At 40.1% G+C, this 27485-nt stretch overlaps 1 protein-coding gene across 1 annotated transcript in view; it reads right to left on the bottom strand.

The window, feature by feature from the left end:
* Positions 1–27485, bottom strand: part of ADAMTS2 (ADAM metallopeptidase with thrombospondin type 1 motif 2) — a 354592-nt gene that overhangs the window by 46055 nt on the left and 281052 nt on the right. The window contains exons 6-10 of the mRNA XM_056861689.1: positions 14546–14702; positions 12995–13100; positions 12002–12145; positions 7147–7279; positions 4434–4547 (exon numbers count right to left, since the gene is read on the bottom strand). Coding sequence (XP_056717667.1) covers positions 4434–4547; positions 7147–7279; positions 12002–12145; positions 12995–13100; positions 14546–14702 — 654 coding nt within the window. The remainder of the gene's footprint in view (positions 1–4433; positions 4548–7146; positions 7280–12001; positions 12146–12994; positions 13101–14545; positions 14703–27485) is intronic.

Genomic DNA, 27485 nt, shown 5'->3' with positions numbered 1-27485 from the left:
AAACAGTTGAGTCTTGCAATGCAGACCTAAGCCTATTTACAGATTTGTTCCCTGGTACTCCTTTATGGAGTTCAGAGCATCTTACATATGGTTCTCAAGGTGGTCTCCCATCCAGCAACACAAATAGAAACTGCAGACAGTGTACCACTGCAGCTCCCTACAGGGGAGGGAGGGATATAGTATCTTCTGAACATATGTATTTGGAAGAATGGGCAACTCCATCTGCAGAGGTGGATGAGCCATGAGCCTAACCTTGCCAGCTAAGAACATTTCACTAGCTGCATTGCATACCTTCTTGAAAATCTTTATGCAATGGACATAACTAAATAAGCCATTAATACTCCTACAAGTCTGTTGTGTTTTCTTATGATCAACAGCCTTTTTGAGTCTTGCTTCCATTTAAGTCTCTGGAGAAGGAATGAGATGAAAAGCAACCTCTTTAAAGCACAAGATGCCATAAAATTTGGCCTCTTCTTGCCACACAAGAGCCAAATGAGTTTCATGAGAGGAATCAATCCAGTTCACACTAGGAACCCCTCATCACTTTTAGGGAGACAGAAAAATATCTTGCCAAAGTGACACATTAGGTATAATAGCAGCGAAACATTTGCTACATGGTATTTTTATTATTCTGGAAACCATCAACCAATCAATAAACATTTTTTAAACAAGAGGTTACTAGTAGAAATATTACACAATAATATACACAAAACACTAAAGCAAAAAGGGTTTTTGAAAAACAGGTATTAGACTCATAAACTGTAGGCTGGACGGTATGTAAGGAATACACCTCAGGAAAGGATGAGGAAACTGGGTATCTTGGCTAGATGGAGGCATGATAAAGATTTTAAAATCTTTCAAAAGCTGCACAAAGCTGGGCAAATGGGGTAGTTTAACAGCAGTAGTGAGCCAGCATGGTGTAGTTGTTAAGAGTGGTGGACTTTAATCTGGAGAACTGCGATCTATTCTCCACTCCTCCACATGAAGCCTGCTGGGTGATCTTGGGCCAGTACAGTTCTTTCAGCCCATGCAGAAGCAGGCAATGGCAAATCACCTCTGAAAGTTTCCTGCCTTGAAAACCCTATGGGGTAGCTGTAAGTCAGCTGTTACTTGACAGCACTTTCCACCACTACACAATTGTTCCATTTCCTTGTTACTAAAACAGATGGAGATTAGTTGTTAATTTTACATTGGAAATTTTTCAGTAAAAATAAAAAAAACTAAAACAAAAATATATGAGTGTCTCTAAGCTGTACAGCCATCTTGACCAGGGCTCTGGAGAGGTGGCATAAACATATCCCAAATAAACAAATGAACAAACAAACAGAGAATATTTCTTGCAGTTTGGCCATATACCTGATACAAAGAAAGATGGGTATACAACTACTACCTGCAAGAAGAGAGAAAGAGGCAACAGAAAAGGCACGTAGGCTGCCCCCTCTCAGCTTGAACAGCACCAACTGGATAGCATAACATATATTTTTTATCATACTGGACCCTTTGCAGTCTCTTTTATAGGAAAAAACAAACAAAGAAAACTGCTCTTTATTTCTTTATTTAAATATTTCTTAGTTTAAATGTACCCAAGGCTATTTAGCATTGGTCAAGTTGCACAGGGGTGAAGGGCTGTGGCTCAGTGGTAGAGCATCTGCTTGGCATGCAGAAGGTCCCAGGTTCAATCCCCGGCATCTCCAGTTAAAGGGACTAGGCAAGTAAGTGAGGTGAAAGACCCCTGCCTGAGACCCTGGAGAGCCGCTGCTGGTCTGAGCAGACAATACTGACTTTGATGGACCAAAGGGTCCGATTCAGTAAGGCAGCTTCATGTGTTCATGTGTTCAAGTAGACTTCTGTAATAAACAAAGTTTCCAGAGTTGGTCAGTTGTTGGCCATAGTGGCAGGACCAGCTCTATAAGGTGATCCTCATGTGGTAGAATGTGGGGAGGGGTAGCAGCATCCTGCCCTCCTTTCGCCTCCCATCCTGGCACTTTGAACCAATCTGGCACTGTGTGGGAGGTGAACTATGAGAACCTTGTTCTAGGATGTAAAAACAACCTTCTGTTTGGTGAGATTCCCATCTAGTGTGAGCAGCTCTCAAATCCACATGGGGTACCCCATGTGCAGCACTCACTTCTCCACTGGGGGCCCAATCTAGGAAGGGATCCCTATGCAGAAGCCTGATCCCATCCACAGGATGCCCTTGATGAACCAGGTTGGCTTTATTTAGCGAAATGAACAGGTATTAACTCCCCATCTGTGGCCTACTTGGCAGGAGGCAGCACTGTTATCCATTTTTTAATAATCCAACTGCAAAATTTGAGATTGCAACTCAAACTCAGCTTTCTCCTCTTAGGTAATTCAAACGGGTGTGCTGAAATTGCCTCCCTCCCCTTTCCCTCCACCTGCTCAGCAGCAGTCTAATAACATCATAAAATATGTATACATTCAGGCTTATAGAGAATAATACAAATGAGAAACAGTAAAGCTCTACAAGGTCAGATCTGCCATCTTCTTACACCAGCAGTTCAAATTAGTTTTGAATATTTTATTCTGCAATAGTTTGTCTATTCATAACCCTTTCTTCCATATACTTGGGTTTTTAGAAAAGGATAATAACTCAGTTATTTTAACATGCAAAGTTTGTGCTATACAGTAACAATAAAACATTTCCCAAGAGAAGGAGTTTTCAACATTGCATTACTATTATACTTTTTATTAGGCTCATTACTCGTATTTATTCTTTCTTGTCAGAGATTTTAGTAAACTATTAGGTTTTTTATTAGACCAGTCACATAAAGGCTAATTGTTATATTCAAAAGCACAAATAAACCCTGGTTTCAGAATTCAGAAGAGCTGCCTTGTCCCTTGCTAATTTGTTCAATAAAACACTTGTTTTATGGATTCATTTTACAGCAAAGGCTATAAAGTCATTAATTAACAGGATTTCAGATGGAAAGAAAAACAGACAAGAGATAAATAACGCATGACTCTAAACTGCAGGAAAAGTCTGATGAGGTTTCATACCTTCCAGTATCAGCACAGAAACAACTCACCTATGATCTCATATGGTTCTGGAAGTTTTTGCAGGAAGGAACCAGTTAGCTAGGGCCAAAGAGATGGTTCCTTCCCATTAAATTCATGCTGCCCTTTTTTTGGTGTAGATAACATATATATGGGAAAGGTCCACGTCACTGATCCTGCTTACATGGTGAGTTAATTCTCCTGTTGCTAGAGCAACCCAGGAGGAAGCTACAGGGAATCAGTTCCTGTGCTGCTGTGTGATATCCATGAACTGGAGATAGTAGGTTTGATCCTGCGTGAAATTGCCACTGACAAAAGGGATTTCCATCAACTTTTCTTCCTTCCTCTGCAGGCCCAAATACCCCCCCAATGCTTGGGGTCAGGGGACTGCTCCCTCCCCCAGCAAACAACTCCCTCCCCTTCCATTCATGAAAAATTTCCACTGGATCTAATCCAGTATTCTATCATTTATTTATCTGCTTCTTCATAAATTCTGCCAAAAGCAGCTTACAATAAAACAAATAAAGATACCAAGGTACATTTAAAATAATCAATAAATCATATTAATGAAACAGCAGTTTAAATTGCAGCATAAAATACAATGTGGAGATACAACAGGAAATTTAAAATGCAAGATAAACTAGCAGGTAAAGTCCTGCCAACCCTTTCACATGTGGAAAATCTGAGTGTAGGATTGTTCTGTTGCCTTGATAGCCCCTTGCTGGGGTCACCATACGTTGGCTGCAACTTGACAGCACTTTGCAGACACACTACCCCCAATGATATATTTTTTTAAGATTTCAGATTTTTCTGCCAACCTGGAGCTTTTCTTGGGTTTGTAGAAAATTCTGTCTTATCTGTTCCTATTTTCAGTCTCCAGATTTAAGCATCCACAGATGGGGCCATGTTGAGAATTAGATATATTGATATTGGTACAGCTTTTCTGAGGCCTAAAGCCCAAAGGAGACCGTACCTGATGGAAAAGCCATCAACCCCTGTGGCCCGGGACTATACCTCTGCCAAGTACTGACTGTAGAAGCAGGATACTTGTGCCCAAATCTATGTAATGTTTTGCTTGTGTAGCAGCATAGAACATTCATCCTATGTTCTTTCTTTGAAAAATCTTTCTTTTGTTCTTTCTTTGAACATCCTATGTTCTTATCTTTGAAAAATTTATCCCACAAGTCTTTGTGACACTTTATAAAAGTCTGGGGTATGCATCTTTAGCATGAATTTTATGTTCCAAATGTACCATCTCTGCAACTCTCAATCGTTTCTTATTCTAAAAATGGCATTTCAGAAAATACATGTAGGCCCAGATTAAATAATGATACCTGGCCTTTCCTTCTCATGCAGATTATTGTGCCTATTGTTTCAGTACATTCAGTAAAGTGAGATTGCACACAATCTCTCACCTTTCCAGGAGCACACATGGTTCCATCCAGTGGAGGTCCCTTCTTTGTTTTGCAGAAATAAGGGTTATCAGGATGGCTACACCATAGCTGTTTGCAAGGATCAAAGGTACGGAACTAGAAGAAAAGGACATGTTGTCATAAATTTGGATCTAGAAAAAGAATGTTAATATTTGCATTATATGAACAAAACAGTTGGCAAAATATAAAGAAAAGGCTTCCTGAAAATTTTTTTACATTATACTTCATTAGCAACAGTTCTGCTGGTGATACAGTAAACTGGTCTTGAAGTTAAAAAGGCATAAATGATGGCCACTAGGTCAGGATTGGGTAGGTGAGAGTCACTCAGCCTTACTGTATGGGATTGGCAAAAATCGATCCTGAGTATCACTGTAACCTGGTTTGGAGCTGCTGCAGATCAAGAACATTCTTGGGCTACAACCCTGATGGATCAAGGCAGCCTGAACATCAACTGTGCATTGCTTTCCCCCCTGCCAATCACAATCAGTTCAATAATGTCTATGTTCAGTCTCAGCCAGCTCCTTTACATCCAACCTGCTCCCCATTGTCTAGACAGTATGCAAGTACCAAGATGGCAATGATGAAAAAGAGTGTGTGTCATCAGCACTCTTAACGCAGTATTTTGTCAGCATTCCTGCACAGGAATGACAAATAAGGGTCTGCTCTGATGGCTCTTAGGATGCAGTAGACATAGGTTCAGATTACAGGTCAATAGCAGTGGCTTTAGAAATTCAATAGCAGCATCTTGCCTCAAAAGAGAAGCAGACTGGAGATTATCAATGCGTAGGCACAAGCAGAGTCTTCCAACTCACAGCCAGGATACATAGTGTTTATAATGCTTATCAGCACAGAAGTGGTTGGAATCCAACTCTTCTTGCACTAAGGAGCTAGATTGATCTTAACGAAGCTTAAAATTGCTCATGTATACACGTTAAACGGAACATATTTGTCACACAAAAAGACCTTGAAAGCCATCTGTTTTACTCCATACACTTCACCAAATGGAAACACAGCTCATAAAACTTGTCTCATACATCCAATAAAACAGAAACAATAGACAAGCGATGACAACAATGAGCAGGGTAGGTTATAACCTGAAGTGATGCTTGCTCACCCCTTTTCATTGTTTTATACCCCAGGATTAGGATATTCACATTATAATCACAGGACAAAAGGAACACAATTCCCCTTCCTTTCTTGCTTTGTGCATACAGATTGTCTGCGGAATCAGAAGCATGTGTAGAATTCTTATATCGCTATCTGGCCATTCCCTCCATTTGGTCAAGTTAGTAAATGTCCACATTAAATACCTTTATTATGCTTATGCTAATTTACCAATTCAGCTCTTGAATCACCTGACTTATACCAAGGTCTAAAGTAGGATTTTGGGGAATAGAACAGAAGGGGGAAATGCTTCTTAGATAAAGTAAATGCCAATACAGTGGGGTCCTAGGAACTCCAATGGGACATGCACAATTGCAGGGATTTTTCTGTTTTGTTCTATGAATAGGTGTACTTGCAGGGATTACTGATACATATGGGTGCAACTATAGATAATATTCTTTCAGGAGGCATGTATTTTGAGGACAGTTAATCTATTTGGAATCATGGAGGCTGAACTGGAAAAGTAGTGAGAATAATTTTATCTGGCCACAATAATTCTATGCGAAATAAAACAGATTGCTTTCATGAGTTTTTATGTGACAAGTCATATATCTTAAAGTGAGCATATACCACCCAGATGCTACTGTCAGGGCTGAAGATCAAAATGTAGAAGCTGGCAGAAGGTGTTTGTTTTCTTATGGTTTAAATCCTATGACCATTTAATATAGGGATGGGGGAAAGGAAACATATCTTAGTGTTTTACCACTGTAGTCTAGGAAAGCCTAGATATATTGAGCTAGAAGCAGATCTCATAGTACTAAATTAAACTGACCTAGATTTTCCCTTGGAAACGTTGAATGGGAGACAGTAAGTAGTAAATACTATGATGAGCCATCCTTAACATCAACTTCATATTTATATTTGTGTTCACAATAGGAAGCCCCTATTGATTAATGTAGCGTTGTATTTCAGATAAAGGAGCAGGAGTCATTGCACAAATGGGATTTTCATTGTATTCACAAGTTAACATGATGAATTGAACTATACCCTCTTACTATAATTACACCTTTTTTTAAAAAAAAAACTGTTAATAAATTTAGAGCATAACAATTTCTCAAATTCAGGTTTTTAAAAACATGAATTTACATGAATTTGTAATACCTCAGAGTCTTATTATTCTCACTTTATGCTAGTTGGCTACATTGAGTTGGATTCCATGGATCTGTTCTGATAGCAGAGGTGCCCTCCTCTGGCAGAAGGTGCAACTGCTAATGAATTGGAACCAACCTACTGCCCTTCTTAGGCTGTTTTAAAAGCCTTTACAAACCATTGCAGGGTAGGGTTGCCAACCTCTTGGTTGAGCCTGGAGATCTCCCAGAGTTACAACTAATCTTCAGAGTACATAGATCTGTTTGTCTGGAGCAAATGGCTGCTTTGGAGGGTGCATTCTAAGGCATTATACCCAGCCACCCCACCCTCTCCAGGCTCACCTCCCCAAATCCAGGAATTTCCCAGTCCAAACCTGGCAACCCTATTACAAGGACAGCTGAAAAAAACCTAGTTGTGGTGCAGCAGGATTGTGTTTACTCACAGCTGTGCACATCATGTAGCCCAAACCAAAATCAAAGCGGCACTGTTCATTCATTGAGTAGTAAATTCCTGGCAGTTGAGGAGGGGAAGGCCAGTCGTGGTCAAAGGGATCATCACGCAAGCAATCGTAGGAACTGCATTGGACAAAAATTACAAGCCACAGATGGGAATGTGAGGCTTTTTATGGTGTTAGTAGATTCAGTTCATATTTATTCCAAGCTAAATATAGGACACAATTTCTTAGAAATGAGTTCCATGAAGCACAGTTAATACCTTCATTAAAGTGAACAAGCCCATTGCGCTATAGTAGATATGCATCTGAGAAAAGGCAGCATTCTGTTCTGTGTTAGAGGGAAGACAAAGAATCATAGCAACTACTTCAAAAGAGCTTTCTGAAAATAGTAGAAGAAAAATAAGCCACTAGAAATAGAGATGAGGACAAAAACTATATTTCCATTTGTGGAATTTATGCCAATGATCTGTCTTTTAAGTAAAACTTCGGAAACAAGTCAATGCAGTCATCCAGGAACACTGATTGCCAAGGTACATAAATAAATGATTTTCTGCTAGCGTCCACAAGTAGTAAGTATACATATAAGCCCAATTCTCTCTCCAGCCTGTTGTTCTCTTGAGCATGCTCTCGTTGGTTTCATTTTCACATTTGTGTCATCATTTGCTCTAGTTCCTTTTCACCTCTTTAGAGTTTGTGCCTTCTGTGTTAGAACAATAGCAGACAACTCCGAGACTGCAAAGAACATGTTAGAATTCAATCGTGACAAGTAGGGATGTTGATTCGGTTCGGCCCGAACTGAAAATCAGCCGAATTTCCCTTGATTCGGCGGTTTTTAGTTCGGGACGAACCGAACTCAAAACTGGGGGGCAACCGGGGAGCCGAATTCAGCGAGTTCAGGAGTTCACGAATAAATCCGGCAAATTCGGGGCGTCAGTAAGCAGCATAACCGTCAGTAAGCAGCATTCTCCTCCCCCGGCCAATCGGTGGCCAAGCTGGGTCTCCTTCTGGCCAATCAGTCAGGACTGAATACTGGAGGAATCAGCTGATGTGCGGCCCGGCCGGGGAGAGAGAGAGAGAGGGAAATCCTCCTGTGTGTGTGTGTGTGTGGGGGTGCTTGTGCACATTCACTCCTTTCCATGGCTGCAGGGGGTGCATTTTTGAGGGTACAGACCCCAAACTTTCAGCGGAGATTCAGACAAGCCTTCTTAAGAGACCACCCAAGTTTTGTAAACATTGGGTCAGGGGGTCCCGAGATATGGGCTCCCCCCTTTTTTCTTTCCATGGCTGCAGGGGGCGCATTTTTGGTGGTACAGACACCAAACTTTCAACAGAGCTTCAGATGAGCCTTCTTAAGAGACCCCCCAAGTTTTGTAAACATTGGGTCAGGCCCCCCCGAGATATGGGCTCCACCCCTTTTTCCTCTCCCTTTTCCATTTCCGTGGCTGCAGGGGGCGCTTTTTGGGGGGTGCAGCCCCCAAACTTTCAGCATAGCTTCAGACAATCCTTCTTAAGAGACCACCCAAGTTTTGTAAAGATGGGTTCAGTGGGGACAGAAATATCGGCTCCCCCCTTTTCTCTTTCCGTGGCTGCAGGGGGCGCATTTTTGGGTGTGCTGACCCCAAACTTTCAGCAGAGCTTCAGACAAGGCTTCTTAAGAGACCACCCAAGTTTTGTAAACATTGGGTCAGGGGGGCCCGAGATATGGGCTTTCCCCTTTTCCCTATTGGGATGAATGGATCACCCTCGAGAGATGCATACATATGGATCTCATATTGGATACAAATGGAATCATATTGGATTACCCAGCCTTCCAGCCCCTCCTGATGGAACAGAAGACAGCCACAGTAAGACCCCTTTGGGGGCTTTAATCTATAATTTTTCCTTTCTGTGTGTGTGGGGGGGGAAGCAGAGTCTGTGTGTGTGTGGGGAGGGAGCAGTTTCTTTGGGTGGGGGGGAGCCAAAGGGGGCTTTTGCCGGTTCTGCCTGTGTTCCCCCTCCAGTCTCTCTCCCTGGTTTGAGGGGGGGCTTCAGTTTTGTGTCTTCAGGTTTTCCCTCATTCATAAGATCAGTTAGGTTATTTTGATGCTTGCTCAAAACTGGTTTTCAAATGGTGACTTAAAGAATGCATCTGCCTGGTCCCAAGTCCAATGCAAAAGGAGAAATTCCACCCCTTCCTGATCATTATGCATAGCTAGCTGCCTCTGTCCCTTTCCATGGTTTGCAAACTCCCAGGTGTCAGGTGTTGCTTTGCACTGTTGCAAAGGTGTTGCATTGCGTGCTTGTGTTGCTTTGCAGTTGTATTGCTTTTGCAAATTTTTTCACACCTGCCCCGCCCTTGCTCTCAGCTGTTTGTCGGGGCTGGGAGCTTTGTGCGTGGGCGGCAAGCTCTGCTCGGAGATACACATTAAGGGTGGGGGGACCCCTTTCGGGGCCCATATCTCAGCCCCCCCTGACCCAATCTTTACAAAACTTGGGGGGTCTTTCAAGAAGCGTCCTTTGAAGCTCCTCTGAAAGTTTGGGACCTTTACCCCAAAAAATGCCCCCCCAGAGCCGTGGAAAGGCGCGGTTGTGTTTTTAATGTCTTTATTCGGCCGAATTTTTTTCCCGAACTTTGAATTCCCGCCGAATTGCATGGACCCGAAGCGGGGGAGTTCGGACATCAGCATATCCCGAATCTAAATGGGCCGAATTCAGCCGAATCCGAACTATACCGAATTTTTTTTAATTCAACAGCCCTAGTGACAAGACAGAAGGGATGATTGGTGGGCAGGTCCCAGGTTCAATCCCTGGCATCTCCAGTTAAAGGGACTAGGCAAGTAGGTGATGTGAAAGACCTCTGCCTGAGACCATGGAGAGCCGCTGCTGGTCTGAGCAGACAATACTGACTTTGATGGACCAGGAGTCTAATTCAGTATAAGGCAGAAGGAAAATAAATGCATGTGTATTTTTTACGCTCCACCTCCACATTTGTTTGAACTCCCTCTGGAATGTAAATTGGTGCTCACCCACTTGAGGGCTGCAGTCTGTGTTTTCCTACTCCAGTACTGGTTACACATGGTCAGGAGTGCTGTTTTTAAAGCTTAACCTGGTGAGCCCTTTCTACCCTCCACCCTTCTCTCAGGATTAGGGTTGCCAGGTCCCTCTTTGCCACCAGCAGGAGGTTTTTGGGGTGGAGCCTGGGGAGGGTGGGGTTTAGGGAGGGGAGGGACTTCAATGCCATAGAGTCCAATTGCCAAAGTGGCCATTTTCTCCAGGTGAACTGATCTCTATCGACTGGAGATCAGTTGTAATAGCAGGAGATTCCCAGCTAGTACCTGGAGGTTGGCAACCCTACTAAGGATATAGGTCTTGCCACTATTCACCATGTATTTATTTCCTCCCACATGTTCAAGAAGATGCCCTGGAAGCAACAGACCTACTTATGGACACACCCAGGCCACAGGGAACATCTAAAACCTGTGTGTTGCACTGCCCTGACCTATCTGTACCTGCTGTTAGCTACCAGGCCTAGCTCGAGGGATTGGTTATGATCTTTGCAGTGCAACCCTGATAGGTTGACTTCAATGGACTAAGAAGGGTGTAACTCTGCTTAGGATTGCACTGCTAAACTCCAGAAAGATGTGTTGGGGGCATCGCCTTTCCTTATTCACCTCTCTGTTCTTTAACAGCTGCCAGAGAAATCTTATTTTAGGTTCCTTTATTAAATGAAGAAGTGAGCTGTGGCTCACGAAAGATCATACCCTGCCAGAAATTTTGTTAGCCTTTAAGGTGCTACTGGACTCTTGCTCTTTTCTATCGCTATTGACAGACCAACACAGCTACCCATCATGATTTATTACATGAAGTAAGATCTCAGAGAGCCAGGGAGAGTGTTTGCTGTGGATGCAGCACAACTCTGAAATCTGAGTTTCAGGGAGGCTCACTAAGCCACTAGCATCTGGGAACAAAGCTTTTTTTTTCTTTGTTTTTAAATAGTGCCTTTTAAATAGTTTTAATTTGTTTTGTTACTTGATCAAAATTGTTTCAATATATGATTTGATTTAAGATTTTTATAGATTACCTGGAGTGCTTCTTAGGTGATTAACAAATTTTAGAAGGAAGGATGGAAGGAACAAATGAAGGAAAGCAATTTAGAACTTGTATTGGGATCGGGAGCAAAGAAGAAGCCAGCAAAGTTTTTGAAGTCACGATGTACATTTTCCTAGCTCCCCATCCCACTGAGGAGGCAGACTGTGGCATTCTGACCACCTGACATTTCATAACCATCTTCAAGGGCAGACCCCATAGTGTCTGTTACAATAGTCAATCTTCAAAGTTATAAATGCACAAACGACAATTACAAGATTCAGAGCTACCTCCCATGGAATCCACACTATACACCTATTTCAACTTCAGAAGATGACACAATACAATTGTATTAGCAGCAATGAAAAATATCAAAGGATCTTTTTGTCCGGTTGTTAAAAAAATAGGAGAGACACTCTATCAAACAAGTCTAATATTTTTAAAAAGACACTGGCATTAAAAATTATTTATTCCTTATGATTTTAAACTATTCTTACCATAATCTATACCCAAAATTATTACTTTAAGAGAACTGACAAAAAAAACCTTCTATTAAAAAGCGAGGAAACAAAATTATTTGCAGTGCTGCTCTTGGGACAGCTGTTAGACATTGTAATTTATATTTTTATGGCTTTTATCCCCTGAAAGGAATCCCCATATTCCTGGCAGGACTGTTTTATGTTTATGTCCAAACATACCTACTGAAATGATGATATATAAATGCTACTGTCAAAGCTCCAATCCAGAATAATAGATTCCATTTCATCATTCTACTCACTGAAGATATCGGTTCAGCTCCTGCTGGCTGCATCGAGACCAATGGAAGCGATGGAATGCAGCCTGGACCAGAGGAGCCATTATGCTTCCCATACGGACTTCATCCCCACACCTGTTCCCTTGGCCATCATGTTCCATGCCTAATCTAGAAGAAAACATGGTAGAACAAAGCCTCTTGGGGTTTTTTTTTTTAATGCCTTATCATTTTAACATTCTCTCTTTTTCCGAGCAGTCGTTAATTAGTATTAATTAGTTAATTAGTATTTTAATTTTATTTGTTCAGCACTTATTCATTTTGCAAATTTGGCCATTGTACAGCTCATCCCCAATTCTAAACCATTTATGAACAACTTAAATAGCACTGGTCCCAATACCCTTGTGGGACAAAACTATTTACTGCCCTTCATTGTAAGAACTGTCAATTTATTCCTACTCTCTGCTTCTTTTGTTTAACAAATTTTTAATGCACAAGAGGACCCATGCTCTTATCACATGACTGATAAGCTTACTCAGGTATTTTGGCTGAAGGATCTTGTAAAAAGTGTTTTGGAAATCCAATTATTTAATGTCTAGTCTACCAGATCACCCCGATCCACATGCTTGTTAAGGCTGTGCACAATTTCCCCCCAGTATTTTTTGAGTTTGACTTTATTAAACACTGAAATTTTCAAAAAATCCAAAAAAAGGATTATAAATTATTTGGCTTTTCTGAATAATACTTTTTTAAGGTTTAATAAGCCTGAACCCAAAAAATATGTGGGGTCCCCTGCCACCCCTGAAATTGAAGATGGCAGGGGACGCCAATCTAAGTGCTGGACTTAGATCCGTGTCCCCTGAGGCCTCTGAGATTGAGGGCAGCAGGGCATGTGGATCTAAGTGCTGGGCTTGGAGATCTTGGAGGCCACAAGGGACGCAGATCTAAGAAGATCCCCACTGCCAGCAGTCTCTGAAGTCCACAATACATCTGGATCAAGTTGATTAAAGTGTTACTTACACATGTCCAGTTTCATGGGCCACTACAAATGCTGAGGAGAAGCCATCTTCATGGTTGAGTGTGCAGCTTCGGACTGGATGACACATGCCAGTAACAGGAGCATAGCCTATTAGGGAAAAGGTAAGAATTAGTAAAAAATAGGTTGCTTCCACACAAGAGATTATGGATTATACCCTAAACATCAGCTACACTTAATCTTGCAATACTTTTTAATCAGGGTGCCTTAATTGATTAACTGTATATCCAAATATGACATTTTCTAGAAGTGCTATCTTATTCAATATCTTGAAAAATTAAATTGATGGCGTCTAGGTATCACCCATCAGTTAAGTCACTGAGATGAGTGACTTGTGGGCCACTTTTTGTTATTTCAAAAAAAACCAAACAAACCTGTTGCAGCGTTGTATACTATTTTAGTAGTGCCTAAACATTTTGACAGAAAGTGTCGTGAGATAAATAATTGTCATTGGCTTCTTACAAAATTTTTTAAGAAAATGGTAAAGATTGGTGTGGCAGGGGGATGACAAAACTGACGCACAGAGTTTGAACAATTTTCCAACTATCGAGAGTGCAACCCAAACTGTACCCCCCAAGAAGCCTAATTCCTATCACAATGTGAAGTCCATTCGATCTCCTTTCCTGTCTGCTATTGTCACACAGAGTCAAATCTATAAAATCATTAGCCAGGAAAACAAAATTTAAGTGCGTGAAACAAACTAGCAACTGGGAAAACGGTGTGTGGAAAAGCAGCATTAAATAATTTCACTTAATTAATTAATTATGCCAATCAACTAATTTTGCACACAAGTTTCATAAAAAGGGTTCCAAAAGACTACAGGGAGCCTATCTGGACATGCAAGAAAGCAGACCAAGAAAGTGACAGTCATCCAGCCAAAATACCAGGAAACTCTAAACAACCAACAGTGAATGGAGAAGGAAGGGGTCCTGAATTCATGTATTACTACTAACAATTGACAAGTTAAAGTCTGGGAGGGGAAAAAGCAGTACAGTTGAACTACCATTTTGTATCATGTTTTCAAAAACAGTCTCCTTGCACAAATTGCCAAGAACTTTAGGTTCAGTATTTCAGGAAATTCTTGTGTGAAATATGCTCCTCTGTCCGAATTATATATCATGCCCTTCCATCAAGTTGAAAAATTTATGCTCTGTTTTCAAAATGCCCATAGTTTCTTTTGACCAGTCTGCTAACTTGTAAGATTTCTTTGTTTTGGTTTAGAATTAAAAACCTGTCCTCAAAATAAAGACCCTTGAGGCTGACAATCTGAACAGTCAGAAGCTTCATTTAAGGCAATGCTTCTCAAAATGTAGGTTGGGACCCTAAAATGTTCTGTGAACCTGTCACAGGTGAATGAGAAGTCTGGGATGAAAGAGGAACAGGGTGAGGTAGAAGAGAGGGCTCTGGGAGGCTTGATGGCAAATGTAGCTTTTGCTGCTGCATAATTTATGAAATATCTGTGAAATACAGCCTGCTGTATCTTGATCTAGCAGTGATAACATTTTATAATAGGTTCTGTTTCACACAGAACTTACCTTGCATTCCAGAGGGGCCAAAATCCTGCCTTGTGAGAAAAATAGCATGATCGTGATATTCAGCATGTCCAGTATCAGGCTTCTGCTGTAGGTAGGCCCAACGGCATACATTCTCTAAGCTCTGAGAAGGGTTACCGATCTCAATTAAGCTTGTAGACTAAATGATTAAAGGGAAAAAATAATATGAGTTGTGGTGGGGGCCCTTGCCAGCAATGTAATGGATGTTACTGGTGTAGGGTTGCCAACCTCTAGGTAATAGCAGAAGATCTCCTGCTATTACAACTGATCTCCAACCGATAGGGATCAGTTGGCCTGGAGAAAATGGCTGCTTTGGCAATTGGACTCTATGGCATTGAAGTCCCTCCCCTCCCCTCCCCAAACCCCACCCTCCTCAGGCTCCACCTTCAAAATTTCCCGCCAATAGTGAAGAGGAACCTGGCAACCCTATGCTGGTGACACACTGGTATCACTCCCTGTGCAGCCAGAAGTGACATCAGTGTGCCCACTTTAACCATAAAGCTTTGCCCAAATGTCCCTGGCATCACCTGGTGACAAACTGACATCACTTCCAGGTGCACGGAAAGTGACATCAGCACATTGGGATGCTGTTGGCATATGTTTGATGCAAGTCTTTCTTTCTCCCCTTTATAATACGCCATTTTAGTCAAAAATGCCAATTCCCACAATGCCTTTTATTTTATTTTTTACATTTTGGCAATCAACATAAATGCATAAGTCTTGTTCTAAAACTGAAATAATCAAAGATAAATGATATTAAAATAGCAAAAGTTCTCAGTGTCACAATCTTTAAAATCTTTATTTTGGAAAAAAAATTCACATGCAATGAGTCATTTTAATGTACTTTCTGGAGTATAATTGAGGGATATAACTATTGCCACAAGGGGTGTGCACCATTTCTGTTATTTTTTGGGGTTCAGGTTTAATAGACCTGGAAATTTTCAAAAAAGCCGAAAAAAACCAAATCCCTATATCGGCTTTTTTTGGGGATAATCAACATTTTTTCAGATTTATCCAACCCGAACCCGAAAAATTCCTGGAAAATTCCCGAAAAAACTGAGCCCAGTGTTCAGCTCTGTGCTGCCTCTGAACTCCACATGGACTTCAGAGGCAGCAGCAGCGCAGAGCTGAACACTGGGCCCAGACGAGCCCCAGCTTTCAGCTCTGCACCACTTGCCGCCTCCGAGACCCAGCCAGCAGGTATGTGAGGGGGAGAGGGAGGGGGGATTTAAAAAATTGGCAGCAGGGCTGAAGCAGCCCAAATAATGTCTGAAATATTATCTGGAAGTTCTAGGATGTTACATAGCTGCACTCAAAAACTAAATGAGAACTGTCAGTGTAACTAATAAGTCATTCAGATAGCAACTAGGATGGAATTCAAAACAAGCAGCAGGGTCAAGGATAATGTTCACCAGGTGCAGGACAAACAGAAATCAAGGTTAAAGAACCAGGTAACAGAGGTCAGGTACAGTCAATGAACTTCTGCCAGCATACCAGGAATCTTTTCCACCTTTATACTGCAGAGTAGGCTAGGACCAATAAGGCTGAAAAACAGGTCTTTGTTTCAAACCAGAATGATTTTAGTGCAAAGATCACACTTCTCCATTGCCACTTGCTATTATCAAACCCTGGCCTTCTTGTGAATCATGGAAAAGCCAACTTTGATTCCATCTTAACTGGTTCCTTCTGCATGGCTGTATAGCTGGTTTCCAAGAAGTAACTCCTTATGGCACAGTAACCATTTGATTCTATCCTTTTATTTTTCCTATGAAAGGAAACTACAAACTGGTAAGATCACTATTATCTGTGAAGGATATAGTATATGGGGTTAACCTAGCATATAAATATATCTGAAGCATGGAAAATAACTTAGCAGGAACAACTGGAACAACAGAGCAGAGATCTGGGTGCCAGTAGCAAAGATGGCAGGAGACCTGTAATGACATCTCCTACGTAAAAAATAAAAAATAAACCAGTTAACAGTGCTATGATGAGGGGGATTCAGACTGACATGTAGTGCTGGAAGAAAGGATACTTACCCCCCATGCTTTCCCCTCCATTTATATCACTTCTTCTCCAGATTGCTGTTCTGCCCAAAGGGAGAAATGTACTCGGACTATACAAGGAAAACGCATGGGCCCTAATTGCATGTGTATAGGCTCTTTTTTTATCCTTGAATATATGGAGATTGAGGACAGGGCCAGCAGGTGTTCTTTCTGCGAGCATGTACTATGTGAAAAGGGTGCATGTCTATTCTGCAGGAAGCTTGATGGAAAATGAGCAAATGCTTTACTAGGGAGGATAACTCTTACATAGTATAATCTCAGCTTATATAACACAACAGTTAATAGTTCATGTGTGTTGTCAATGGAAAATAATTTGAAGGGGAAGAGAACAAAGCATGTAGCATTTGCACCATATTCCCAGAGGATCTTTGCTGCAATTTGTGAAAATGTACTGTCCGTGAGATGTTATAAAATGAATGACTTAATTGTAACATCCAGTAACTTCCAGAATTTTAAAGAACTACATATGTGAACTCCAGCCTTCCACTTGCAAAAATAATGTTACCAGGGCAACAATGTTATGATAACAAGAAGCACAACCATTATTTATACGTCAACTCAATGTTTAAAATCCATGTTGTTCCAGCATACTCAATATAAAGCATAAATGACATTTTGCCAAGATATTTTTTAAGTTAAACATTTGAACATAAGGATGCAGCTGCCATTTTCAAAGGAAAAACAGGCAGAGTACGTGAAATGATAGTCCTACAAAGGTCTGGGTGGGAAAGAACATTGTGTAATATAAGGACAAAGCCAAACTGATATATAGATCTTGACCAAACAGAGTTTAACGAAAGTATGCCTTTGTTATTTATATTTTATGTTGAATTTTACCTATTTTTGTTATTTTAATTTTTGTAAACTACCTTAGATCTATATGGGGAAAGGAAGATGCAAATTTAATCAATGTTACTACTGTGAAAGGCTTGACAAGATTTTATCTGCTTTGGAAAGAAACAAAATAAAACAGGATTATGGCAGGGGAAGACTCATGCAATTTCTTTTTTTAAAAAACAACAACAACAACACCTTAAATAAAAGTCAGGTCCTATATGTTAAGGAGCATTTCATCAACATGCATTATTGATATCACTAACAAAGGATTTTAAAAGATTATAAATAAAGAGCTTATTTGCACCAGAAAACAGATGACAGACTGAATTAATCCAAGCCAATTGCCATCAGGCATACATGAACGGATGGAGAGAATGATGATGCTCAAGGGAAATACGAAGAACAAAATCCAATTTATCACAACATTCAATATTGGAATATAAAAATAATTTGTAGAAAGGAACAGAGATTTCTTGAGATCCTTTAGCTTACTTTCACGAATACAGTGAAGGTCATTGTGTTGTGGTGGCAGCTGCTGCTAAACCAACATTAAAAAAAACCGGCACAGCCAATCAAATCTCCAACTGCCAATCAGAAGCCTTGCTGGGCAAAAGCCCCACCTGGCCCCACCCACTGTCTAAATTTTTTGGGTGGGCACCAGGAAAGGCATTGGTGGGCACCATGGCACTCCTGCCTTAGATTCTAGGCAAGTAGATATGAATGGCAGAGACCAGCTCGTTCTAGTACCCTGTGCTGTTATTGTCTTCTTTTAAAGCCTCTGGAACCAATTACAGTCAGGGAAGGATTCCAGATACAGTGAAAACATTGGTCTACGCCACTAATGCTATTCTGATGTTCAAAGGAAAATAATGGTTCAAAAATGTAATGATCTGTACAAATCTTGACAGATTTCTGAAAACCCATCATCCTGGTAAAATAAATGTCAGAAGTAGAAACTCTGTTATGGCAGACACAATGTAATTTCAACCGTAATGAAAGGGAAGTATAGCAAACTAACAAGGTGTAGCAGGGTTGTGGGTGATGCTCCATGGGAGGGTTTGAGCACTTGAGGGGACTCAGAAAACAGTATTTTGTGATTTTCTGTTGAAAGGAAGGAATGAGTTTCTTAAATCTTGGCTGAGTGGAAACAGCATATGTTGTTAGGTTGTGGTGCTGCCAGGAGCACGTAGGAATTAAAGCTAGTCACGGTGAAAGGGAGACACATTTGCCAGCATGAATTCTATTTGATTGACTGTTGAAACTTCTGATGATAGAGAGAGAAAAAAATACTTATTTCCTACTGTGGCTGGAGAACTGAGGGCACATCCTCAGCCACTTCCTCATAACCCAGACAGGCAGATAAACCTGGAATAAATATCACCCTCTGATTCTGGTGATCTGACAATTACTGAAGCAAAACAGAGCCACTGATTCACATTTCATAGGTTGTGTTTTGAAGACTACTGATGCAGTTTGTTTAGCATATAACATGATCTTAATGACCCTTTTGTTTTAGGGCGAATGGGCTGACCAATGATTCCCTGCCGTTTATTGGTCTTTATTATAATTTAAATATTATTCTGTTCTTTCCCTTGATTTTTTGGTCCTTTTTGATTTTGATTAGGAATTTTTTTTTGTGAACTGCTGTGGGGATACCACTGAGAAATGGGGTAGAAAAATTTGAATACTGGCTCTGTTTTTGTATATTGGACTTGGTTTTTGAAGAATGGGATTTGTCTGTTCACTGCTGGCAGAAATGACTGGCTATTACCAAAAAACAAGGTAAGTATGTCAAATGTCGTTGTTTTATCTTGTAAAGAACCTTTCAAAACCAATCCATTAGATGGTGCTCCAGCTGTACAGTCTAGTGATTCTGTGCTTTCCTTCGGAATACATGAAACTTACTAGGGGTGAAATGTTTATCTTGTTAGATTTTAAATGGACAGTGTTTATGTTATTGATAGCATGTAGAATAAGGTAGCATCCAAGTCAGAGACGATCTAAAATATATTCATAAGCCATCAAAATGACAAAGGACTTTAATCCTCTTCAAAATATTTCCCTCAAATGCTTACTTAGATTATTTCGCTCTGTCACATGAACCAGGCAAGTTTTTAAAAAGATAAACAAAAAGGAAAACAAAACATCTGGTAACCATGGTAACAAAGCCAACAGCAGCAAAGAAACAACAGCAAAACTCAATCAACAAACTGACATTTTCTGTTTAAAGGTCTGTGAGCATTATTTTATAGTAGTAGTATATTAGATTCCCCCCCACTCTAATATCACTATATAAATATATTGCACAGCAGAAATGTTATAACCAGTAAAACATTAGCCAGTGCTGCATTTTACAGGTAGTGTAATCTAAAAAAAACATGACATGTTGTCAATCTCATAAAAAATGAAAGTGATCTATTATTCAAAAACAAGGGAGAAGAGAAAGACCCATATATGTGATATGTAGCAATAAGGACCTCATTGTACTCCCAGTCTGCATTTAATTCCTGTAATTAAAGGTATTGTGTTTAATCAAAAAAGCTACACCATGCTTTGAAAGTTGCTCCTCAGGGATGTTTGCTGTCTTCCTGCATGCTGACAGGAATCTCTGATAGTCTATATTTCCAGTTTTTGGTTTGATTGCAAATGGGTGAGACTGGATGGGAACTGGCCAAGAAGAAAGATGGTGAGAAGATCAGGGATCTAGTGAAGTTCTCAAGTGATGTGTAAGGGAACAGGGAACAAACATAATCTGAAAAGAGGCTGGGAAGTAAAAGACTACCTGGAGGATTTTACGTAAGAGCATAAGAAAGGCCCTACTGGATCAGACCAAGGCCCATCAAGTCCAGCAGTCTGTTCACACAGTGGCCAACCAGGTGCCTCTAGGAAGCCACAAACAAGATGACTGCAGCAGCACCATCCAGCCTGTATTCCACATCACCTAATATAATAGGCATGCACCTCTGATACTAGAGATAATAGGCATGCAGCATGACTAGTATCCATTTTAACTAATAGCCATGAATACCCCTTTCCTCCATGAATATGTCCACTCCCCTCTTAAAGCCTTCCAAGCTGGCAGCCATCAACACATCCCGGGGCAGGGAGCCCACAATTTAACTATGCGTTGTGTGAAAAAATACTTCTTTTTATCTGTTTTGAATCTGTCACCCTCCAGTTTCAACAGATGACCTCGCATTCTACTATTATGGGAGAGGGAGAAAAACTTCTCCCTGACCACTCTCTCCAAACTATGCATAATTTTATAGACCTCTATCATTTTGGTTGCTCTTTTCTGCACCTTCTCAAGCTCTGTAATATCCTTTTTTAGGTGCGGTGACCAGAACTGTACACAGTATTCCAAGTGTGGTCTCACCATAGATTTGTACAAGGGCAGTATGATATCAGTAGTTTTATTCTCTAGTCCTCGTCTAATTTGCCTTTTTTACAGCAGCCACACACTGGATTGACATCTTCATTGAGCTATCCACTACTACCCCAAGATCCCTTTCTTGATCTGTCGCTGCCAGCACAGGTCCCATCAGTGTATATGTGGAGTTGGGATTTTTTGCCACAATATGCATTACTTTACACTTGCTCACATTGAATCTCATTTGCCATTTTAATGCCCATTCTTCCAGTATGTAGAGTTCCTTCTGGAGCTCTTCACAGTCTGATTTTGTTTTAACCCCCCTAAATAATTTGGTGTCATCTGCAAACTTGGCTACTTCGCTGTTTAACCCCAACTCCAGGTCATTGATGAACAGGTTGAAAAGCACTGGTCCCAACACCGATCCCTGAGGCACCCCACTACTCACATCCCGCCATTGTGAGAACTGACCATTGATTCCTACTCTCTGCTTCCTATTTTTCAGCCAGCTCTCAATCCATAAGAGGACTTGTCCTCTTATCCCATGACTATGAAGTTTGCTTAGCAGTCTTTGGTGGGGAACTTTGTCAAAAGCCTTCTGGAAATCCAAATACACAATGTCTACAGGCTCATTCCTGTCCACATGCTTACTGACGCTTTAAAAAAAAAACTCTAATAGGTTAGTGAGACAGGACCTACCTTTACAGAAGCCATGTTGGGTTTTGCTCAGAGGACCCTGCCCTTCTATATGCTTGACAGTTCTATCTTTAATAATGCTTTCCATCAATTTACCCAGAACAGACGTTAAGCTAACTGGTCTGTAATTTCCTGGGTACCCCTGGAACCTTTTTTATAAATGGGTGTTACATTGGTCATTCTCCAGTCCTCTGGTACAGAGGCTGATCGAAGGGACATATTACATATCTTTGTTAGAAGTTCAGCAATTTCCCATTTGAGTTCTTGAAGAACTCTAGGATGAATACCGTCTGGTCCCTGTGACCTGTTAGTTTGCAGTTTGTCTAGACGTTCTAGGACTTCCTGCCTTGTTACCACTATTTGCCTCAGTTCCTCATTCTCCCTCTCCAAAATCTCTGTCAGGAAAAGGAATCTGCCCTGTATCTTCAACAGTAATGAGAAGAATTAATTTAGTTTTTCAGCAATTGCTTTATCCTCCCTTAGAGTTTATTTACTCCCATTGTCATCCAATGGTCCAACCGCTCTAAGGGAGGAAGTAAAAGAAGAGATGCTGTTCTATAGACAACAGACCTTGTTGACCATTCATGGCTAAAGCTTCAGTTCCACCCACACTTGCTATTGCTATAACCACAGTTTTTTACACAGCGTACTGGAAAAGGTGCAGGGAAAGATGACATTGGATCACAGCAAAAATTTGCTTTCCAGCATGGTTGGCTTGGCTATTTTATTCCTGTCCAAATCCATCATAACATGTTTTGTTGGAAGCTGCTAGCTTGGAACAAGATAGATATTCAAAGTTGCATCACACATCACTTTGTGAAAACTTGCAGCTGCTTTTCTTAAGCATTTCAGAGAAGAAAAATCTCTCTCAACATTTTGTTTTTAATAAACATAAAAATTCTCTGTTGGTTAATGCACACTTTATGCTGTACATTATGAATTGTGAGCAGCATTTTAAAGTTTACCAGCTAGCTAAGATTAATAATGTGGAGATAATTAATAGCGATGGAAATCAAGCTTTTAACATGATCTAGGACTTTGAAGGCATTCTTAAAGCTGCCATTCTAAAGCTGAAGCTACTCATAATACTCCAGAAGTTCATGTCATGACTGGAGCAGGAAAAGCCAGCCTCTGTGTTCCTAGGAGGCTAATCTGCTCTCCTGAAAGTAATCCAGGGACCAGAATGCATTTTGTCACACAATCTGACCTCTTAATAGGCCATCAAATTTAAATTTTGCCTCCAAGGACAAGATCTTATTACAGGAAGTAAATCTCCTTCAGCAAAGTCCCCATTCTTCCTGAATTTTAATGTCCTATTTCTGCTGTCTGAGATACGTGTTCAATTACCATCACCAATTTCAGTTTCACAGGAAGCTGCCTTATATTGAATCAGACCATTGGTCCATCAAAGTCTAAGACCAGCAGCGGCTCTCAGTCTCAGGCAGGGGTCTTTCACATCACCTACCTGCCTAGTTCATTTAACTGGAGATGCCAGGGATTGAATCTGGGACCTTCTGCATGCCAAGCAGATGCTCTATCACTGAGCCATGGCCCCTCCCCAAATGAAATATGAAAGCACTTTTTTTTTACCTGATAGTTTCAACTCATCAATACTTCCAAAATGCCATTATAAACCACTTTAGGAAGCACCTTTTAGTACTTTACTTGTTTTCTCCATTTTTTAAATTAGAAAGGTTAAGGCTTTAATTTATTGATTTGGATTTACGCATGGGTTTATTTTACTGTAAGGCTTTAATTTATTGATTTGGATTTACACATGGGTTTATTTTACTGCAATGGATAATGTTAAAACATTAACACTGAATAGACATTGGGTTGCAACAAGAAATTCCCCATCCATTCAGAAACTGGTTGCTATGCAACATATGTTACTGCCCATGTCATCATCAACAATGCATGGTACACTGTATAAAATAAAGCAGTCTTCCTTTAAAAAACATCTACATTTGGTAAAAAGCTGATCAAGTGTCAGAAAAATTACTTTTCTGGAAGAAGAGAAGAATGTCTCTCAGATATGTTCTGAACAATGATATATCCATTATGATTTCTTTTTAATTGTGGGTTCTGGTGTTCATTTAGTAGTTGCATAAACGTTATTTCACTCATATTTGCTTCCCTTTCCATGAGCTGAGAAAAAAATTCAGAGCAACCTTTACAGACACAACAGAAATCAGACCTAGGCAAGGTCAGGATGCAGCAATAGTCTGGCAGGTTCTGTTTTGGAATGAATATTACATGACATGAACAGTTATCCTGAGCCATAGTTCTGTCTGGCTTTTATGGAATTTTTCTCATGGGGAAAAAATAAAGAGCAAGAAGCTGCTAGCTAGTAGTAGGTAGGGTTAAAAACGGCATCCAAATGTGGATTCCTTGACTTTCACAACATCTGTATCTGAATGAATATGTGCATCCCATTAAAAGTAATGGCATTTAATCCCACTTAAAGAAAAGCAGCATCCTCATCTGTACTTAATTTAGTTCTGTTGTACCTAAAAGAAAGGATATCTCAGAAATCCAAGACTATGGGATGATAAAGTCATAAACTTTAAGAGAAAAGTGCAGCTCCCTGGTCAAGTTATTACATATACTATCACAAACTGATGTACATGGGGAGCATCCTCAGTAGGGCTGTGGATGGGGATAGCATGAAATGAAGCAGGATAGCGACTCATAGAATTCTGTGAAGACAACAATTTGTTTACTGCAAACACATGTTTCAGGTAACCAAACAGAAGTTTGTATACATGGACATCACCGGACAGCCGGTAAAGAAATCAAATAGATTACATAATTGGAAGCAGAAGATGGAGAAGTTCTATTCTCTCTGCTAAAACAAGACCAGCAGCTGACTGTGGTACAGACCATGAATTGTTAATATCAAAAATTAAAATAAAGCTGAAGAAAAACCCAGTAACATTCAAAGTGCCAAAATACAATCTAAGCAACATTCCTGAAGAGTTTAAAAACCATGTAAAGAACAGATTTGCATTACTAAGTTCAAGTGAATGTACACCAGAAGAACTATGGGTCGGAACTAGAGATATTATCAGGGAAGAATGCGTAAAGACTATTCCTGCAGCCAAAAGAAATGAAAAGCCTCAATGGATGACAAAGGAACCTCTTAAAATTGCTAAAGCTAGATGAGAACCAAAAGTAAAAAACAGAAACAGAATCAAAAGTCTAGATGCAGTGTTCCAGTGACTCGCACAAAGAGAACAATTATAATAACCAATGTAAAGAAATAGAACAATAAAAATGGCAAAACAAGAGATCTGTTCCATGAGATCCAAGAAATCAAAGGGAAATTTAAAGTACAGTTAGGCATGCTGAAAGATCAACATGGAAATAATTAACTGAACAGGACAAAAAAGAAAAGAATACACTGAAGAACTATACAAAAGAGATGAAAGCATGATAGATTCCTTCCAAGAAGAATCTTTTGAACAAGAAACTTCAGTTTTAGAAAGTGGTGAAAGCTGCACAGAGAGCAATTGGGAGAAACAAATCACTAGGAATTGATGGGATATCAATAAAGCTGTTCCACAGAAACAGAGTCCATAAAAATCTTGACAAGAATATGCCAACAAATATGGGAAAAAAACAATGGACCACAGACCGGACACGGTCAATTTACATTCCAATTCCTAAAAAAGGAGATGTCTAAGATTGCAGCAACTATCAGACCCATCGCATTAATTTCTCACACGAGTAAAGTGATACTCAAAATCTTACAACAAAGACTGTTACCATATATGGAACGAGAAATGCCTAATGTTCAAGCTGGATTCAGAAAAGGAAGAGGCACTAGAGATCATATTGCAAATTAACATTGGTTACTGGAGCATATGAGAGAATATCAGAAGAAATCAGCTTGTGTTTCATAGATCACAGCAAAGCTTTTGACAGTGTGGATCATTAAAAGCTATGGCTGGTTTTAAAGGAAATGGGTGTGCCACAACATCTGATTGTTCTGATGCACAACATATACTCTGGACAAGAGGCTATTGTTAGGACAGAATGTGGAGAAACAGAAAGGTTTCCAATTGGCAAACATGTTAGACAAGGATGTATTTTATCTCCCTATCTCTTCAATCTGTATGCAGAACATATCATAAAGAAAACTGGATTAGATTTAGATGAAAGTGGAGGGGAGGAACATTAACAATTTGAAATATGCCAGTGATACTACATTACTCACAGAAAATAACGAAGACTTGAAATGACTACTGCTGATAGCTAAAGGAGAAAGTGCTAAAGCATGACTATAGGTGAACATCAAGAAGACAAAAGTAATTACACAGAATTACACAAATTTAAAGTGGACAATGAGGAAATTGAAATTGTTCAAATCTTTCTATTCTTTTGCTCTATCATCAATCAAAAGGGAGACGGAGATTGAGACTGGAAAGGGCAGCCATGAAGGAGCTAGAAAAGATTCTTAAGTGTAAGGATGTGTCACTGGCAACCAAGATTGTTAATTTATGCCATAGTATTCCCTATTACTATGTATGGGTGTAAAAGCTGGACAATGAAGAGAGCTCACAGGAAGAAAGTAGATTCCTTTGAAATATGGTGTTGGAAGAAAGTGTTACAGATACCGTGGACTGCCATAAAACAAATAATTGGGTTCTAGATCAAATCAAGCCTGAATTGTCCCTAGAGGCTAAAAAGACTAAACAGACTAAACTTTGGTCATATTATGAGGAGGCAAGAGTAACTGGAAAAGACAATCATAGTAGGAAAAGTTGAAGGCAGCAGGAAAACATGAAGACCCAACTTGAAATGTATTGATTCTATAAAGGAAGCCACGGCCCTCAGTTTGCAAGACCTGAGCAAGGCTTTTAACGATAGAAGGACATTGATTCATAGGGTCGGCATGAGTCAGAAGCGACTTGACGGCACTTAACACACACACACAACCTACTTGGTGCCCATCATGTTGTGAGTAGGGATGTGCACATTTTCATTAAATTGTTCATTAAAATATTCATTTTCCATGTTCAGTTTATTTTTTGTTTCCATCAATTTTCAATGGGAAACATGAATCCTTCCTGCCAAAATTCAGATAGAAAGGGTCCCATTGTAAGCTATTTAGCAAACCACGAAAGCAGTAAACACGAATAATATATGACAATAAACAGGAGGCTCTTCATTTATTTTTATGAGTTCTCACATTCATGTCTAAAGATAGGGAGGATCTGTTTCTTTTTTAAAAGCAGATGATACAGGCAAAGGGAACAAAACCCCATCCATTCTCATGCCTTACCTGGCAGCATTACCAGCCCAGCTCCGATAGTAGAAGTGAGTATGGCCGAGACCCAAAAGGGGCATGTGTTGGGGCACAATTAGCATGGGAGGGAGAAGGGTTTAGGTCACTTTGACTATTTCCTATGTTTTTGGTCAAAAACAGATGCACGCTTCTGCTTACTTTACATATGAAAAAATACTGCTGAACCTGAACTAGAACTGAACCCATTAAAATGATTACCGACAATTTATGTCGCCAATGTGACTTTTCCTTTCCCTAGTTTTAACAGCCATTGGCTATTCATCTACCATTTCACTCTTTAACAAAAAGGGGGGGAGATGAAAATTATTTTTTTCTTGATACTATAGAAAGGTTGCCATGTCTCTCACACAATTCACTGATCTACTTGATAGCAGATAACGTAGTATCCGCTTCTCAGAAAGAGTCATTAGTTGATTTATCCAAGGAGTAATATATTTATTTCCTGCAGTATTATTTTGTGAGCATGCTAAAATAATGTGGGCTAGGGAGTCTGCTTGATCTGGACAAAATGGGCATTTGCGTTCTTCTGCAATAATGTTATTGTATCTCCCTTGAATCTTGGCTGTGACTAAGGCATTACACTTGTCTAAATTTATGGATTTCTAACAAGCAGAAATAGTCTGGCAAGAAAAAAGTTCTGTT

The sequence above is a fragment of the Euleptes europaea genome, chromosome 1 (genome assembly GCF_029931775.1).
Source record: "Euleptes europaea isolate rEulEur1 chromosome 1, rEulEur1.hap1, whole genome shotgun sequence".
Classification (NCBI taxonomy): Eukaryota; Metazoa; Chordata; class Lepidosauria; order Squamata; family Sphaerodactylidae; genus Euleptes; species Euleptes europaea.
The sequence above is the reverse complement of the archived record's forward strand: the minus strand, read 5'-3'. Positions and strand labels throughout refer to the sequence as shown.